The sequence below is a fragment of the Folsomia candida genome, unplaced genomic scaffold (assembly GCF_002217175.1).
Source record: "Folsomia candida strain VU population unplaced genomic scaffold, ASM221717v1 Fcan01_Sc018, whole genome shotgun sequence".
In the NCBI taxonomy this organism is placed as follows: Eukaryota; Metazoa; Arthropoda; class Collembola; order Entomobryomorpha; family Isotomidae; genus Folsomia; species Folsomia candida.
In genome coordinates, this window is record NW_019091210.1 from 2,394,040 (window position 1) to 2,413,266 (window position 19,227).

Sequence of the window (19,227 nt, forward strand, 5' to 3'; positions counted from 1 at the left end):
ATTTTTGACCTCTTTCTGAAGTTTGTTGTCGCTGGAGCAACTTATATGCAGCAGACATATTTTAACAAATTTTCCAATTTGATTTTGGGTCAAAAGATTTTCTCACCTTGTCAGGGCGTCGATTTTTCGAAAAACCGTACGCGAAAACTTTTTTTGGAGGCTGCAACTTTATTGGGGATGCCAGTCCCGCTAATTTAGATATTGGTCTAATTAAAGCGGAACTAAGTTCACGATATGTTGAAGAACGAGTAACACTGCATCCGGATAATTTTAACTTCTCCAAAATTTTCCTTCGTGACAATTTTTCTTCGGAAAAATGCGTAAGGAGATGGTCGAGTTCGGATGTCGATTTCTTTGGCATTTATTGACTGATGTTTGTTAATTAAAAATCTTATTCACCCCAAATCACTATGTTTTGAGAGCAAAATTGCGGAATTACAAAAAGCTTATCCGTCCAAGAGTTTGATCAGTTTTTCTCACTGTGCAAACAGGACCTGTGACTCTGTAAGGCTTTGTGGATTATCGCCAGAAATGCATTTGTTAGAACTTATGGTCCGAGTATGTATATTAAATAGAAGAATTACAGTGTAGCATGAAACTTTGAAGCTAAAATTAACAAAAAAATTGGCTCCGACTTGTAACAGTTCATTTAGATTTACATAGGCCCCCAAATTCAGCGCACATACCGGCCGCGAATCAATAATTACTAAATTAAACGAACCTGTGAAGTTCGATTGTAATTATGGTCCGTCTCGCCCGAATACATCAATTATACACTTGTAGTCACACCATCTCACGCCGTGGGTCGCTTTATTTAGAGAGGCAAAACGTTTTCGTCCCTCCTTCTGCCAGCATGCTGGTGCACACTTCATTAGTTGAGAGGCATTTTTCGAAAAAGAATACATCACTCCAGGGAGGGTTGGGTGGGAGTGATGTATTCGGGCGAGACGGACCATAATTACAATCGAACTTCACAGGTTCGTTTAATTTAGTAATTATAGTCCGTCTCGCCCTCTACATCAATTATACACTTGTAGTTGTTCAGAGAATCTCGAAAAATGCGAGATTTTATTTACTTAGTCTAAGGAGACTATAAGTTTCAAATGAATCAATTTATATTGAAAACAGATTTAGCAAAATTATTGTCAGTAATAATTGGTCTGTTATAGAACTTTGCAAAAGTTGATGACGTAGGTGTCCATCCAGCAGACGAACGAATTTCCTCAATATTGGTTCCGTTGCTTAATGCCTTCGAAGTTGAAGCATGACGGACACTGTGAGCCTTGAAAAGGGTCACATCAACGCCACTATTAGATAGCGTGTTCTTAATCCAACGTCCTATGGTTTGAGATCCAACAGGTCGGTGTGGTTTTGATAAGCCCACGAATAATTCATCGCCAGTTCGTATCTCTTGAGTACGAGAGATGTAATCTCTTACACAAGTCATAATACACCAATATTCATGATCTTCAAATTTAGGTAGTATCAAATGCGGTTGAAATTTTCCTGGTCCGGAAGTTTTAACTTGATCAGTCAAAAAAATGTCGATTTGATTGTGACCAACCTTCACTTCGGAAATCTTTATCTTGGATAAAGTTTGACAACGTTGTGCGGTACACAGGGCAAGCAAGGTGACGCATTTCTCAGTCAAGGCCGAGATGGATAGTTGGTCATGGGGCCAAAGAGTTTTCAGATATTCAGTCACGGTGGTTGCGTCCCAGATTACATCGTACCTTGGTTTTGGTGGTTTCATCTTGGCTACTCCCTTAATAACTCGTTTTACTACTGGGTTAGACCCAATGTTTTCAAACTCTGAGTTAGTAGCTAATAAGGATAGGGCTGAGCGCGCCGTGTTAATTGAACTATAACCGACGGATTTGAGCATTTCAGTTAGAAAGGAAGCCACAACTTCTGGAGAAGTTATAAAGATGGAAAGTTGTCGTTGATTGGTAAATTTTGACCAACATCTGAGGGAAGATTCGTATTGTTTCCAGGTCGAATTTGAGAGTGAGTTGATGATGGTGTCAGCAGAATCGTCGAGTCCTCGTGACTTGAGCGCTTCCCTGACAAGACTCCTTCCATCAGTGAAAGTGAATGGCACAAAGGATGGGGAGATCTACCAAATTGTAAAAGAAATTTGTTAAGTTCAAATAATATTGGTTCTAGGACCAGCATGGATTTGAATAGTGGAAACCAAGGTTGACACTCCCAATGGGTAACGACGACTAAGCCAGTGGCTTGGTCTGTCTTAATTTTTCGCAAAACCCGTAGTATCATACTAAAGGGAGGAAATGCGTAAAAATTTAAATCGGTCCAACTTAAAGTAAAAGCATCAATATTGGATGCGAAAGGGTCAGGTTTCCAGGAAACATAAATTGAACATTTTGCATTCTGAAGAGTTGCAAAAAGATCAATGCTGGGTGATCCAAACTTAGTGGTCATCTTATTAAATGCTTTAGATGACAGACTCCATTCAGTGTCAGTTTGAGTGACCCTGGAGTAGAAATCTGCGATGTCATTGTCCTTGGAGCGGATATATGACGCAACAAGCCAAAGATTTCTTGACTCACAGAAATTCCAAATTAATCTTGTGAGCTTCATAAAATGGAGAAACTGAATACTACCCATTTTATTTATATTACTCAATGCGGTGGTATTGTCTATTCTTAGCAAGATAGTGCCATTAGACCAGGACTTGCCAAAACTGCGAAGTCCATACCATGCAGCTTTAAGCTCGAGGTAATTTATGGACAACTTCTTGTCATCTCCGTCCCATAAACCGCTAATTGCAACTCCATTGCAATGTGCTCCCCAACCAGATAATGACGCATCAGTAATATACTCATAGTTTATTACATCCGTTCTGATTGGAGAGATTGGATTGGTTAATGAGGTTAACCACCATTTAACATCCTCGTGGATGTATTTGTTTAAGATAACTTGCGATTTGTAATCAGTTCCCATCTGAAGCAGAGTTAGGAATTTTGTACTCTCAAATAGTTTGGTGTACAAAGGACCATATCTTATTGCAGGGAAACAGGCAACAAGTGTGCCTGTAAATTCTGCTAGTTGTTGAACTGTGCAAGTATTTTTGTCAAGAAGCCTCTTACAAAGATGAATTGTATGCATGGCTTTTTCCCTCGGCAATTCAACAGTCATGTTGGAAGAGTTGAGAATAAATCCCAAAAATCTTTGAGATTTTGACGGGATCAACTTGGATTTATCATAATTAATGATATATCCTAGCTTTTCTAAAATCCTGATTGTGGTGAAAGTGGATAACAAGCAGTTTTCGTAACTGTTTCCAATCGTAAAAGGGTTATCCAAGTAGATGACATTCCTTATGCCAGAAATGCGGAGATAACGCATGACTGGTCGTAAAATCTTGGTAAAAGTTGTAGGAGCTGAACTTAAGCCAAAACAAAGGCAATTGAATTGGTATAATTCGCCTTTCCAACTAAATCGTAAGAATTTACGATCAGATCTTGACACGCTTATTAGATAATATGCGTTTTTAAGATCAATGGTGGTCATGTAGCAGTCGTTTTCCATTAAACGAATTGCAGACCTAAGATCCTCCATCTTGAACTTGGAGTATTGTAGGTACTCATTAAGATGTTTCAAATTAATGATAAATCTCTTCGAGCCGTCTGGTTTAGGAACCAAAAATATTGGAGATACAAATTGGTTAGGATCGTTATTGCATCTCTCTATTGCGCCTAATTGGATTAGTTCGCGAATAGAAGTGTCAATATCATTCGTCTCCTGAATGGAAACTTCCTTATTAGAAAGGAATGTTGGATTGAGAATGGTCTTAAAAGGTAATTTGTATCCATTTATGATGGACAATACTTTCTTTCCCACGCTTGGGAGTGTCAACCATTCGTGGTAGAATTGTTTCAATCGCCCAGCATGTGAACTCACCTGAAGAGTTAATGATGGCGACGAGGACCGCTCCGATTGCTCTTCCTGGTGGTTCGATACCCCGAGCTCGGGAGCGGTCGTGAAGAGTTTAAAGAAGCCGTGCGGTGGTGACCAGACTTCTTGTTGTCCTTGGGTTGATCTTGTTTTGAATTGTCAGAACCAGGTTTATGAGCAATCTCATTACCAACCTTAGTTAATGACTTAACCCTTTTGATTACATTAGATAAATCAGTACCAAACAAGAAAGGGTAAACCTCGGAGTCATTTAGGACTCGGGTCATAGTCGGGTCCTTAATGTTAGCAGCGACTTGCTTCCTCCTGTATGTGGAAAGGGCATACTGGGTGCCGAGGAGGTATCTGCCGGCATCACTTATCTTTGAAATTAGATCATGACGAGTGATTTCCATCTTATCGTCCAAGATGCTGCCGAGTACATTGCCAATAGCCGCGGAGGCTGTGGCAATATGATCCTGAATACGGCGAAGGCTGTCATCCTTAATTTTAACGACATCCGGTATAGCCGATGTTAATTCGGGGTTAATCTTGGCCCCGGCAATAATCATTCTTTCTGGGATAGGATATTTGTCGAGGAGCTTGTCGCGTTCCTCTTTACTTAGTCCAGATTTTGCGATAGCATTCCATCGCTCAGTTATTTGGGGATGAAGGCTCGGCCCCATCTTAGCCACAGGTTTAGGTAAGTCACCTAAAAGGCTGCTAGTGTCGCACTTGGATGAACCACTTCCAGCCGGCAAAATATTACAGTTATCATTGGATGAATTTTGTTGATTCTCATTAGATGAGATATTGGGTTGCCCATTAGATGGGACTTGGCTTCCAGGGTCTAAAAATGGCGACGGTCGTCTAGACCTGGAGCGCTTACTTGTCTGGGATGAGTCATCAGACGATGATGAGGGAGACCGTTTCCGTTTCCTTTCTCGGCGGACCAACTTGTCGACCTGTTTCTGCAGTCGGCGAAGTTTTCGGTCTCTCCTGCTTCGTTTCTTGTCCTAATGACGTGATGATCTGGCCGATGACGAATCTGAAGAGTCCGGCATTTCTAAAATTTCACAAATTGTGTAAAAAGTATACCACAATTAAATCGTGAAATATGTTAATCAAATTTATAAATCTAATAGTTATAAAAATTGATATCAAATCTTGAAAACAATTAAAGGTTTTGCGAAAATTTTTTATTGTGATGAGGAGCACAAAAGCGAGGGTGTGGACCCACGGAGCTTTTGTGATGCAATGAAGTGTGCACCAGCATGCTGGCAGAAAGAGGGACGAAAACGTTTTGCCTCTCTAAATAAAGCGACCCACGGCGTGAGATGGTGTGACTACAAGTGTATAATTAATGTAGAGGGCGAGACGGACTATAATTCCGCTACTGCTCCCAGGGTGAGCTCCATGATTAAATTTGGAAAAGTATGCCTTCCACTCTTTTCTAAGTAAAGCGAGAAACTCGGGTGTCAGTTGGTTTTTTCTAGGACGTCTGCCTACTCCCGTATACCCTGCGTAGGGCCGCCCGTTCTTCCGGTATCTAACAATTAACTCGGGCATTTCTTAATTGTGTAAAAATTAAAGTCAGAGAAACAGTTGTCTAAAACCAAAAACCGCAAAATTTTGACGGATCAGAGGAGGATGAAATCTATTCCTCCCGCTCTGACGCAGAAGCATATTTGCACATTCACATCACGTCAAATGTGTGTTGTTAAGACTGGGTAGAAGGATGCATATAATTGTAGTACATACGTTCTACTCCTACTAGCGTTTTTTTTATTATTTTCATTTATTTATTCACATGCTACAGAATTTTTCTTATTTTACCTACTTTGTCCATGATTATCATTAGTCACGGAACTTATCCACACCCGTAATAATGCGACTTCAAATTTCAAAGAATCATATGAAACTAAGAGTCACATTATTCTCAAGCTGTTCGACAATTTAACCTTATCATTACTGAATACGATGCAATTCACCCCAGGATCTAATTATGTTCCCTTCCACAGTCATAGCTTGGAGAAGAATTGCATGTATTCTTATGGGGCACTGCAAAGGTCACTTCGTCATGCTATGACTATGGAATGAAATGGATATGGGGTACGCGGCATTGTGTTCAGTAATAGTAAGGTTAGACGGTCCAAAAGTTTCATTTCCTGGTTGTGAGAAAATTTACTTACTTACAAGGCTGAGGTTGTGAGACATGTAACAATCGAACATTCCCCAAATCCTTTATCGATTTAACCCAAACCGATTTCCGTGCACACTATACGGAAAGGAGTTCAAAACCAAGTGAATAGGTTTGACTATTATGATTACATAATATACATGTATCTATTTTGGGTTATACAGGCTGGATATTTTCAAGAGACACCATTCATATGGAATGGTATACCATATTCATCTCTTTGTGCTTTTGAGGTCGCTCCCACTTTTCTAAGGGCTTTCTCAGTCGGTTTCTTGATAAAAATAGTTAAATAGTGCCATTGAGCAAACCCAATAGTAGGGGCTCTAGTTCATTCATTTCTTACAACTTATTCAAAGGACATGCATCGAGATGTGGCACCGTCAACCTCACATCCGCTCTTTCTCCATAAGAGTATAAGGGTGACTTATTATTAAAAACTTATTATTAAAAACTAAACTCCCACAATTTCCGTCCCAGACTGAAGAAAGGTTCACTCGTGGCAGGGATGTTTTTGAGCTAGAGATTGAGGATTATTTGAACAATGGGTCCACAATCCCTCAACTATTTTACCATCGACCGGTGAATCATGCTCAGCCCTTTTCTAGCCATAAATGTTACCCTTGGTCTTGACAAATCTATGCAATGGCAGCGAGCAAAGTGAATTTAGTTTAAACTCTTGAAGTTAAACCAGCGTCATCATCTTCAGAAGATCACGCCGTGCATTATATTTTTTACGTACCTAGTTTAAAGTGTAATTAGATAACTATACAGTTTCTTCGTTAATCTGTGTCACATGGATACATTTTGATGAAAACTATTAAAAAATTGTAAGCATACAATTAGATATACATAGATCTATGTTAGATATTTATATATGTATTAAATTGATCAAAATACGTACATATATATGTACATATATGTACATCTATACATCTAATCCATGCATACATATATTTAGTACACAAATTAACTATAAAATTGTATCAAAGTCTGACTAAAAGTCTATTAAAAATAATTTAGGTCACTTACATAATTCATCCGGCTGAATTTGTAATTTGTGCTTGCAGAGTTTCAAGTAACGATTTGCTTAGACATTAGCCTAACGCATTTTTAACTATTAGAAAGGTAAAAACTTCCTTAAAACTGAATATTAGGCCGGTCAAAAAATGGAACGTCTTAAATGCTCCAAAGCCTTAGAAACAAAGGCGGACACCGTCACACGGCATCGTGATGCGAAGGTCAAATGCAAGGTGAGCAGTTGGATTTGTAAAATTAAAACAGATTTAACACTTTCCAGCGTCCACATACCTAACTCACAATTTAAAAATGTATTGCTCAGGTATGCGAGAGAAGTTTCAAAAATCCGTCCAGCCTACGCAGCCACGTGAGGAATTTTCACACCAACCGAGAGCGACCCAGTTGTGACACGTGTCACCGAGTATTTTTCAATTCAAGCAATTTACGGGACCATATTGAATCCATCCACAGCACGGGGGAACGACCTCGTTTCCCATGCACGTTTCCCGACTGCGAGAAAACCTATCTAAAAAAGAGTCACATTTCACAACACGTAAAAACTGACCACGCCCAGATTCCGGTCCGATTTATGTGCAACCTTTGCGGCAAAGAATGTAAATCTAAGAACAATCTTAACATTCACATTGCCACCCACACGACGGAGAAGCCGTTCAGTTGCAGAAGTTGTGGGATGAGTTTCGCCCTGATGATCAAGCTAAGACGTCATGAGGTATATAAATAATCATGTTGTAGTAAAACTAGACAGTAAACAGATAGATGAAAAATTATCATTGTGCAAATTCATTTTGCAGATGATGCATTTGGAAAAATCCAGCCGATACAGGATCCAGTGTCACCTCTGTCCCGAGACCTTCTTTGGCAGGGATGGTCTACGACACCACATTCGATTTTACCATGAAAAGGAGAAGAATTATCCGTGCTCATTTTGTGCAAAGAGGTTCCAGTCAGCACCATCTTTGAAGGGTCACGTGGAGGCGATACACCCCACGAACAAAGAGAAGATTTATACCTGCGACAAATGCGAGTACACGAGTCACAATTTCGAAACACAATTTCGCACAACACGTGCGAACTCACAATGTTGCGAATTGGCGTGAGTGTTACTTTTGCAAGAAACTGTTTTCCGGCTGGCAAATATTGGTCAGACATTGTAGCCGAGTTCATTGTCTCGAGAAGTAAAAGAGTAAATATGTTTCGTTGTTCTTATAATTTTACCGTCAGATTACTTTGGTAAATAATTTTCATGCATTGATATGTTTTAGGTAGAGTTTGATTTGATTATTTTTTTGCTACTTTTGAGTTAATCCATTGAGAAATAAAATCGTGCCTTTAAAACTATGCCACCAAAATAATCTCATGATTTTCCACCTCACATTTCTATATTAGGTTGTTGAAAATATTACTCGAGATAAGCGAACTTGAATATAGGATTAAGGAGACATACATAAATAAGAATGGCAAGAGACATGCTGAGTAAAGCCTATCTAGTTTGTGTACGGTGTACGATAAATTAAGGGGGGGTGGGAGGAAAGGAGGATTGGAGAGCATGTCATCCAGTGGCCGATGGGTTGACTACAGTGGTTAACTGGTCGGTCACTCGAATTTGCCTCACAAGCTCCATCTGCAATTTGTGATGCAAAATTTAACTGCAATTACATTAGCCGAATTATTTTATTATTTAACACCAGTTATTCTTATTTTGGCGTAAAAATCTTACGAAATTGTATAATTTGAACGCCAAAATGAAAATAACAGGTGTTCAATAATAAAATAATTCAGTCATTCGGGTAATGTAACGCGGATCCAGTGGAACTATTACAAGAATTTGAAAAAACGCATTTTTTAAATTTTCAAACTCTAATTTCTTGGCGAATAATCCTTCCACCTCGAGTGTTTTGACATTTTTGGAATCATGAATTGTTGTGCCACGATAGTACGACATGTTACCCATGTCAAATTATAAGGTGGCCCTCCTACGTGACAAATTCCGCAAAAATTACAAAGAGCCAGTTCTACATAGATTGAAATGTATATTCTCGCAACTCTGGTCGTACTAATGTTGAGTATGAATTCATGAAGAGAATGACACCAAGATATCCAAATTTGATGGTCTGTAGCCCAAGAAATTGCAATGTTGGTGAAATAAAGATTTACATGAAAGCTTATGCACGGAGAGGGTGGACATAGTTCAAACCCAGCTGATAGAGCTCGCTAAAACTGTGTCAGATTACCCCTTAAACAAGTCTACTGTAAGAAATCTTATTGGTTAAGATTTTTGGCGTCCCATACATACATATGTATGTACATATACATATGAACATACGTATGTAGGCCAAAGTCAAACTACATATGTACATATGGAGATATGTGCATGGGTATATTGCAATATGTATAAGCCGAGAACAAGGCTGCCTTAATAACTATATTCATGACTTAACATCCACAGAATTCTATTTCCGTCCCAGAGTGAAGAAAGGGCTCACGTGTGGCAGGCATACTTTTGAGGTCGAGGATTACTTATTTTAACAATCGGCCGCAGTACTTTTACCACCTTTCAAAGGGTTGTTTATCTTCAACCTTTTTCTCACCATAAATTGTGCCCTTGGCTTAAACTGATCTATGCAGTGAAAACGAGCAGAGTCAGTGTAGTTCAAATTTAGATTCGTCAAGTTACACCAGAGTCATCAATTTGCATATGTAAGTAAAATCACTCCATGCAATATATATATATTTTATATACAGTATGTAGTTAAGTGTAATTAATACAACAATTTCGTGAATATATAATCTTCGTCACGCGGATACAATTTGATAAAGACTGTTAACAAATTGTAAATACATATATATTTTTTTGTATTCAGTTTACATGCACATAAATATATGAGCTATGTAAATACAGATACATATGTATGTGGGTAACCAACTAGTTGGGGCATTCATGCACAATTTTGTGAGAACTATTTGCGTTAAATTTTTAAAATTTACGTCCAGCTATCCGATAGTTTTTGTTCTCTTTCACAAACTCTTGTACATATAAATTTAAATTTGTGCATATGTCATATTCAAATACGATTATCTCAAGTTAAAATTCTAAAGTACCAATATCAACATCCTTCTCAGCATCCTCAACATCCCTCCCAAATAAATAGACGGTGAAGCTTCAAGTCTCTTTCGTACGTAGATCAAGTACAAAGTAATATTCAAAGTATTACTAAAATTGGGTTGAAAACAAATTGGGTCAAATATCTACATAAATTTGTTTAGCAATTTGTGCTGCCAGATCTCAAGGAACGATTGGCTCATCATATTTTTACCGATTAGAAATCTAAAACACTTCCTTAAAACTGAATCTAGATGAACATTAGGGCAGTCAAAAACTGGAACCTCCCAGGTGCTCCAAAATGTTAGAAACCACCCCTGTCGTGGCCAAGGATCTCGCCACACAGGTTTCCGATTCGAACGTGAAATGCAAGGTGAGAGAATAGATTTTAAAAATTAAATTAGACTTAACACTTTCCACGGTCTGCATTACTCAAGGTCTAAAAATTTTTTGGCCAGGTTTGCAGGGGAATTTTAAAAAATCCGGGCAGCCTACGCACTCACATGAAGAGTTTTCACACCAACCGAGAGCGACCCAGTTGTCCCACGTGTCATCGGGTGTTCCTCAATTCAAGCAATTTACGGGAACATATTGATGCCATTCACAGTACGAAGGAACGACCACGTTTCCCATGCACGGTTCCCGGCTGTGAGAAAACCTACCTAAACCAGCGCTACATTTCACAACACGTAAAACTTTACCACACCCAGAATACGGCCCGATTTGTCTGCAAACTTTGCGGCAAAGTATGTAAATTTAAGACCAATCTTAACTCTCACATTGCCACCCACACGACGGAGAAGCCGTACAGTTGTGCAACTTGTGGGAAGAGTTTCGCCCAGAAGTTAAAGCTACGACGTCACGAGGTAAATAAATCACGAGATAAGCATGCTCTGATAAAGTTAATGAAAAATCACCAATTCATTTCACAGATGATGCATTTGGAAAAATCTGCCCGAGACATATCAAAGTGTTCCGTCTGTCCTCGGACCTTCTTAACTGCACGTGGTCTACAATTGCACGTCCGGTTTGTGCATGAAAATGAGAGGAATTATTCGTGCTCATTTTGTGCCAAGAGGTTCACGACGGCACCAGCTTTGAAGCGTCACGTGGAGGCGATACACCCCGCAAACAAGAAGAAGATTTATACCTGCGACGAATGCGAGTACAGGAGCCACTCAAAACACAATTTTGATCGACACGTGCGAACACACATTGTTGCGAATTGGCGTGAGTGTTACTTTTGCAAGAAGCTGTTTTCCGGCTGGCAAATATTGGTCCGACACTGCAGTAGGATGCATTGCCTCGAGAAGTAAAATAAGAGTAAATATTTTTCATTGTGCTCATAATTGAATTCTCGATTTACTGTTGTAATTTTCATGCGCAAGCGATGTTTTTCATGACTCTTTTGTTAGTTACCAAAACGTCACCAAAATGATTTTAAAGTAAGCGTAGTTACGTCACCGATTTCACAGTGGGTGTGCAAACCATAAAGGACCGAATTTATTTCGGCAACTTTTGATGATTTTATTTAACACTAAGCATTTACAAAAGGCGTTAGGACATGGTTTTGACGAATTCGCGGGTGAATATCTCTGGCAGGGAGTTGAATTTTGAACTGATTTTTGGTCAGTTGCAAGATAATACTCTCAAAAAGATATATTTAAAATTTTAGTCCGATAGCTTTATAAATGCCCCCTCCAGTGCCCCCAGAGTTGGAAGGAGCCAAAAAAACACTTTCCAAACTGATTTACTCATATAGCATGATAACCTAAGAGGTCAGAGGTGAATGATTGTTAATATTACAACTCTAGATAATCATTGCATGTAATAATAAAAGAATCTACATGAATTACATAACGTTGGGCCTCCATCGTCGCTGATAATTTTTCATGAAAAGTGGTAAATCGGACCGTGCACAGGAAAATTGACCTGCTGACCTTGAAAGCGGACCCACTCGGTCAAATGAAGGTTGAGGGCAAAGCTATAAGTGTCCAAAGTAATATTAAATTAAACAGTGAAGATTTTGTGTAAACAGTTTTGGAGAACGACCCTAGCTAATCAGCTGACGGGGAATAGTAAAAAACTCGTGAACTAATTTGGGAAAATAATCGTCAAATTTTGTTGAAAACAAATTTTAATAACTTTTTTGTGCCCCCTACTGCAGAACTATTTTATCTACAAGGTACATGTGACAAAATAATAAAATTATTGCGTTTTGGTTAGTTAAATTATTTCTGAAGTTCAACATCGAAAACGACGGGAACTTTTCCAAAAATTTTATAAGGTCTGATGAAAACTCAGCCCGTGTGGTATAACCACTTATCAAAATTTTGTCAAAAGTACTTATAGTGCAATATATTATATGCACCTTGGATAAAAACCACGTTAGAGATTTTTAGCATCAAAGTCGTAAAATGTGGGGGCCTTAAAAGTCGAGGAGTTGCGTTCACGAGAGCATTCCATTAGGACAAGTATGAAGCTAGACTACAAGAGGGACTTAAAAGATAAGCATGATACAAAAGTGGTTTTATATAGTGAAAAGCATGCTAAGTCCCTTGATAATAGTTGCAAAGACGATTTTTGCACCAGGACCTCAGAAAAAAATATTTTGTTCAACGCCATTTTATAAGAACGCTGGTTTGGAAAACTAAAAACGGACACCTCTCCAAATTTGACCTTGCCTCATTTCGCAGAGTACACAAAATCGGAAGCCAGATATGCTTATCTATAGTTTAAGACATGGGCTTTCACATAAAAAATGTTAGAAATCTCTACAACTAAAAACCATCCTGCAATTAAGGTATGAATTCGTCAAAACCATGTCCTAACGCCTTTTGTATTTATGCATATTAGTAAAAATTATCTGCAGTTCATTATAATAATATTAAGTTATTGATTCATACATTTTGATAGTTTAGCAAGGTCCAAGTGGTTTTCACTGATCTTGACCGGACTTAGTTTTTAATTGTTCATGCTCAGAAATAAGCGGACCCGTATTTTTTCGTTTTCTAAAATGGACATGTTTTCGCCCGTGGCGGAATTTAAAAAATCAGCCCAAATCAGGATTTTTAAAACGCTGTAACTGTAACTGCATAAGACCCCACCCACTCCGATGATCCCCACTGGTCAACCATTTAACCGATTTCGCCCATCTTCGAACTCGTTTCCTAACTTTGTCCAATATACATATGGTAAAAATTTCAAGTCAATCGGTTCAGCCGTTTTGGCTCTATCGTGCCGGACAGACGGACGGACGGACGGACACGACGGTTCTATAAGCCCTGACTCGGGCTAAAAATTCAATTTAAAAAACTTTTAATTTTCAAAAAATTTTCGTTTTTGCGTCTTTAAAAATTCATTTTTTTTAAATTCCGCCACGGGCGAAAACATGCCTATTCTTGAAAACGCCAAAATACGGGTCCGCTTATTTCTGAGCGTGAACAATTTAAAATTAGTCTTACAATGCATTGCAGCGAACTACAATTGTAGTTTTTGCAGATATATAATTTTTGGTAATGTGCATAAATAAATGATCCGTATTAAAATTTTGTAAAATAAAATTTTGACTTGTATGCATGTTTGTATTTGGTCTTCTTGAAAATTTTTCCGCAGTACACAAATGTGTGTAGTTGGTCCCCAACGTAACGGGGAATTAGTACACAAATATGTGTACTTGTCCTTTACGGAAAGAAAAAAAACTACACAAATATGTGTAGTTGGTCCCCAACGTAACTACAAAATAGTACACAAATGTGTGTACTTGGTCCTTAACGGAAACCAAAAAAGTACACATATTTGTGTACTTGGTCCCCAAGGGAAAGCAAAAAAACTACACAAATATGTGTAGTTGGTCCTTAACGGGTTAAACTTAATCTTGTAAATTCATTTCTGAGTAACGCAGGACTCGATGACGCTTCACAAAATGGTCAAAATATTTCAATACATCTTTAATCATTTCTAGCCTCTGGGAATTTATTTTAAAAGTCTGGAGAACACATTTTAAGCCATGCAGTAAGTTGATTAATAGAAAAGTTTTTAAGCCAGTTTCTACGAATTCCAATTGTTCTGAAGGTTTCTTAAACCTGAGATCTACACTTTCAAAAACTGACAAAATCTCAAAATCTGGCATGTAAATAGTTCTAAACAATTTACAATGAGGGTATTCATTATTTCTTCGTATCCTTAGTATTCTTCATATCGTAAAATAACTTACGACGCTTACGAGATTTTGTAAGCGCCGTAAGATTTTGTCATCGAAAATCGCGTTACTACGCTTACGATTTTTACGAAACTCGACCCGTTGTTTTTTCTTCGTAAACTATTTTACGATACTACGGATACGAAGAAATAATGAATACCCTCAATGATTGACAAAAATCTGTAGTGAACTGGGTCAGGAGGAAAAGGCACAGAAAATTTACTTCAAAATTTAATTTTGCCCTCAATACTTTTCATCAAAAGGGACATTCAACCCAATGATGGGTGGCGTATGATTCCCTATTATATTATAACCCTTAATCAATTTTCCAATGCGCTCCATATATGTGAGTTGTCTATCAAAAAATAAAATCCTCAAAAATGTCATCCCTTGATTTGCTTGGAGAAATTTAGTCCAAAAATGGGAAAAATTCCCCTTTTCTACAGAAATCATCAACCAATGCCAACCATGACGCGGAAGTTGGCCTCTTGTACGCTGTAGAATCCAGGATACATGTACTACTCAAAAATAATGGTTGGACCCTTTAAGCGGTGGTTGTTCCAAAATATGATGCAAAAGTTTTCAAAAAGCGTTTTTTTCTCATTTTTGTGACTTTCACACACCGCATGGATATGACCACAACAAACAACCCACACCCCTTTCAGTAACGACTAAGGGTTTAAATTAAAGATAATCGCATGTTCTAAAACCCCTGAAATAATAAAGGTATACAAAAAATGATTACTCGTATTCCCGAGCATTTTTTTCGAGTGAAACGAGTGCGTACTTTTGGCAGGGTCTGTTTGTCTCTTTTTTAGTTGGCCATTTCCACATCAGATATCAGTTTTGATGATTGAGCATTGTTTCTGGATTAGAATTTCATTGGCTTTCCAATGAAGGAAACCAGAAATTGATAAATGGAAAATTACAATATTTACGGCGTATTTCACTATTGACACTTGAGTGTTTCCGACTATGTATTAATTTTTGACTGTATTTTTTATGTATGTAACTCGCTTGAGTGAGACGCGCCCTACTAAAACTTAAATTTTGTGACAAAATGCACATGTTTCTGAATTTGAATCACATTCAAATTTGCTCACATTCACACATAAGGCCTACTTACGTCAAATTAATTCGAATTGAGCTGGAGTATTGCAATGGATAATTTTAGAAATACATTTTCAATTGAAACCAATAATGCATTGCACGCAGTCACAAAATATTACGTATCTAAATACACACATATCACGTATGTATTTACACATGCAATTTTATGCAAATCCGCCCTGCACTACGGTTCTTGACCCATATGTTTATTGTATCTTACATGAACTTTATAATACCCCACCCTGCACCGATTTCTCGTGATCTTTCTATTTAAATTATTGGTTATTTTGGTCCTAAGTGAAAGGGATTTACGTTATTTACTGTGGGAACCTTTTTTCCGTCAGTTACATCCCTCGTGGCTGAAAAATTCAACTTTATCACAAAACCTCATTTTCATACAAAATTTTCGTCTGAGCACGTCAACCACATACTTAAATAACTGTCCAAACTATAAACGGGTAATATGTAAACACATTTGACCCATGTGTATTTAACGTCGAATTAACTAGTTCGAAAATATATGTATTTGCAGTTTAAATTACTACAACTGTTTAGATATTTTTAAATTGAAAATACAAATACATTTTTGTACAGTGACCAAGAAAATTTGATCATTTACTTACACACATCCACTTCAATTTTGGATTTTGGAAGCTGCATACCCAGAACCCAAATTAAAGATTCTAAGCCTGAGATGAATCGGGAATGTCCAAAATGTTCAAAAACCTTCAAACGTAAGGACACTTTGATCGGCATCTCGTCACGCATAACCCCGACGCGAAGGTGAAATGTGAGGTGAGCAATTAAATTTATCTAAAACGCTATACTAATTTCACAAGGTATCTAAATAAGTATTCATTATCGATTATAATTCTCAAATTCGCTAATCTTGACTATGTAGCCTTATATAAGTAATTTAAATTTATTGATCAGATTTGCGGAAAAATCTTAAAAAATCCTCTCAGCCTACACGCTCACTTGAGGAGTATTCACACCACGCGTGAACGACCCAGTTGTGCCACGTGTCATCGCGTCTTCTTCAACTCGGTCAACTTACGGGAACACATCAAAGTTGTCCACAGCACGAAGGAACGACCTCGGCTCCCGTGTACGTTTTCTGGGTGTGAGAAAACCTTCCTATACAAGGCAGACGTTTCGAGACACGTAAAAACTAAACATGCCGATAATCCGGTCCGATTTCCGTGCACGTTTTGTGGAAAGGACTTCAAAACCAGGGTTGAACTTGAGGATAACATTTTCACCCACACGACCGAGAAGCCCTACAATTGTGCCACTTGTGGGAGGAGTTTCTCCAAAAAATCGAACATGAAAAGTCACGAGGTAAATAAACATGTTGTGGGAAAATTTGGGTGGCAAATTATCAGTGTGCATAATCATTTTAAAGGAGACGCATTTGGAAAAATCTACTCGAGAAGTGTCAAAGTGTCACCTCTGTCCTCAGACCTTCACAAGTCAACGTGCGCTACAATGGCACATCCGAACTGTGCATGAAAATGAGAGGAATTATTCGTGCTCATTTTGTGCCAAGAGGTTCACGACGGCACCATCTTTGAAGAGTCACGTGGAGGCGAGACACCCCACGAACAAGGAGAAGATTCATTCCTGTGACAAATGCGAGTACAAGGGTTACTCGAAAGTGAATTTAGCTCAGCACGTGAGGCGTCACAATGCTAAGAAGAAAAACGTGTGCTACTTTTGCAAGAAGGCGTTCATCACGTTCAATGATTTGGTCAGACACTGCAGTCGGGTTCATTGTCTCGAAAAGTAAAAGAGCAAATATGTTTTAATGGGCGTATGCATAAAGACAAGTTATCTTTATGCATAAGGTTATCTTAGATAAACTTCTTGGTTAATATATTTTAGTAATTTTTATGGGCTGCACAAATGACTTTAGGATTGGGTTTGATTAAATATTATTGATCTTTTTCAATTGTAAAATTTTCCACACACTCGTATCTTTGTATCTTTCTTAATACTCGGAATTGGGTTTAATAAGTAATATATTTACATGTGTGTTCGTAAATATGTCATGAGTTGAGGACGCGGAATAAAGGAATTTTTATAGAGAAAGTAGCTTTTTCATTGCATTTTATGGAATTGCTCCAACAATTTAATTTTATGTCAAGCTATGTATAAACACTGTCTCTGTTTATGTACGTAATTGTGATTGAACTTTTCCTTGACTTCATACTTCCGTGCGACTAAAATTTGGACTTATCTATGCATGCAAATTTTTTTCATCCATTTCATGACAGTGGGTACATTTGATCCTTAATTTTGATTAGTTTGGAACACATTAGGTATTACTTTTGTGGAGGGGTTATTGTTGTTCACTTTTAAAGTAGAAATACCTTTTTCCCCTCCAGTTTAAAACGGATTTTTAATAAATGGCTTACAGGGGACACTCACGACCTGTCGTTAGAGTCCAGGGAACCCACCATGTTTTTTTAGAATCTACTTGGACCCAAGATGAAGGATCCATTCATATTTCAATGTTAAACTCATATTTGGCGCCATGTCAAAATAAAATGGTGCCCACTTTAAAAATATGTCACGAAAAATCTCATTGTTTTCCACTGCACATTTCTGCTAGGTTATTGAAAATATTACTCGAGATAAGCGAACTTGAATATAGGATTAAGGAGACATACATAAATAAGAATGGCAAGAGACATGCTGAGAAAAGCCTAGCTTAGTTTACATATGTACGGTGTACGATAAATTAAACAAGTCTACTGTAAGATATCTTATTGGTAAAGATTTTTGGCGTCCCATACACACATACATACATGTGTATGTACATATGCATACATACTTATGTATGTAGACCAAGCTCAAACTACATATGGAGATATGTGCATGGGTATATTGCAATATGTAGAATACGAGAAAAAGGCTGGCTTAATAACTATCGTCATAATTTAACATCCAAAGAATTCTAGATATTTCCGTGCCAGGGTGAAGAAAGGGCTCACTCATGGCAGGCATAGTTTTAAGGTCAAGGATTACTTATTTTAACAATCGGCTGCAATACTTTTACCACCTTTCAAAGGGTTATTTATCTTCAACCCTTTTCTCACCATAAATTCTGCCCTTTGTCTTAAACTGATCTAGTCAAAACGAGCAGAGTCAATTTAGTTCAATTTCGTCAAGTTGCACCAGAGTCATCAACTTGCATATGTAAGTAAAATCCAGAGACTGGTCAATCCCGGATTAAGGATTGGGGATTGAGATTAGGATTGGGGATTAATTAATCCTCAATCTCAATCTTTAATCCCAAGTTCTAGAATTTTAATCCTTAATCCCTAATCCCCAATCCCTCTATGCCAAGTTTAATCCTAAAGTGGGATTAGAATGGGATTAAAATGGGATTAAATTTGCAATGAATGAAAAATCGAAAAGCTAACTTCTCTTAAGATCGCTCCCTTTTCAAGAATTGATTGCATTTCGTTCATTTTTATCACATATTTAAAAATACTGCACATCATTTTGCAAAACTACTCATAACGTGGTATCCTCAATGCACAATTTTCAACATTGGTGTGAGCAATGTCAGTGCACTGCTCAAATTCTGGTCAAAGTTTTCCGTTAAAAATAGTACCTAGAGTAAAATTAGCATTTTTCCCGTATATAATTTTTAGT

The 19,227-nt window shown here is 37.8% G+C and overlaps 4 protein-coding genes across 6 annotated transcripts; 3 read left to right on the forward strand and 1 right to left on the reverse strand.

The window, feature by feature from the left end:
• Positions 1-1,076: 1,076 nt before the first annotated feature.
• Positions 1,077-4,601, reverse strand: LOC110857123. The gene is made up of 4 exons (XM_035857911.1): positions 4,160-4,601; positions 2,170-4,052; positions 1,216-2,116; positions 1,077-1,090 (listed from the first exon to the last, which is right to left on the reverse strand). The coding sequence occupies exons 1-4, from the start codon at positions 4,599-4,601 to the stop codon at positions 1,077-1,079; spliced, it is 3,240 nt and encodes a 1,079-aa protein (XP_035713804.1).
• A 1,918-nt stretch (positions 4,602-6,519) lies between these two features.
• LOC110857124 (gastrula zinc finger protein XlCGF49.1) lies at positions 6,520-8,491 on the forward strand. Of its 2 annotated transcripts, XM_035857886.1 has the most exons (4): positions 6,520-6,942; positions 7,183-7,365; positions 7,455-7,862; positions 7,945-8,491. In XM_035857886.1, exons 2-4 carry the CDS (start codon positions 7,282-7,284, stop codon positions 8,248-8,250), a joined length of 798 nt encoding a protein of 265 aa, XP_035713779.1. In that variant the 5' UTR covers positions 6,520-6,942; positions 7,183-7,281; the 3' UTR covers positions 8,251-8,491. The 2 variants fall into 2 exon arrangements, with proteins under 2 accessions (XP_035713779.1, XP_035713778.1); XM_035857885.1 differs by having other exon boundaries at positions 6,520-7,365.
• A 1,201-nt stretch (positions 8,492-9,692) lies between these two features.
• Positions 9,693-14,193, forward strand: LOC118438109 (gastrula zinc finger protein XlCGF52.1-like). 2 transcript variants are annotated; one of them, XM_035857884.1, is made up of 5 exons: positions 9,693-9,850; positions 10,508-10,626; positions 10,712-11,119; positions 11,186-11,576; positions 14,158-14,193. In XM_035857884.1, exons 2-4 carry the CDS (start codon positions 10,555-10,557, stop codon positions 11,567-11,569), a joined length of 864 nt encoding a protein of 287 aa, XP_035713777.1. In that variant the 5' UTR covers positions 9,693-9,850; positions 10,508-10,554; the 3' UTR covers positions 11,570-11,576; positions 14,158-14,193. The 2 variants fall into 2 exon arrangements, with proteins under 2 accessions (XP_035713777.1, XP_035713776.1); XM_035857883.1 differs by lacking the exon at positions 14,158-14,193 and having other exon boundaries at positions 11,186-11,834.
• Positions 14,194-14,409: 216 nt separating this feature from the next.
• On the forward strand, positions 14,410-17,624 carry LOC118438126 (oocyte zinc finger protein XlCOF19-like). The gene is made up of 3 exons (XM_035857912.1): positions 14,410-14,415; positions 16,498-16,905; positions 16,970-17,624. Exons 1-3 carry the CDS (start codon positions 14,410-14,412, stop codon positions 17,351-17,353), a joined length of 798 nt encoding a protein of 265 aa, XP_035713805.1. The 3' UTR covers positions 17,354-17,624.
• Positions 17,625-19,227: the final 1,603 nt, after the last annotated feature.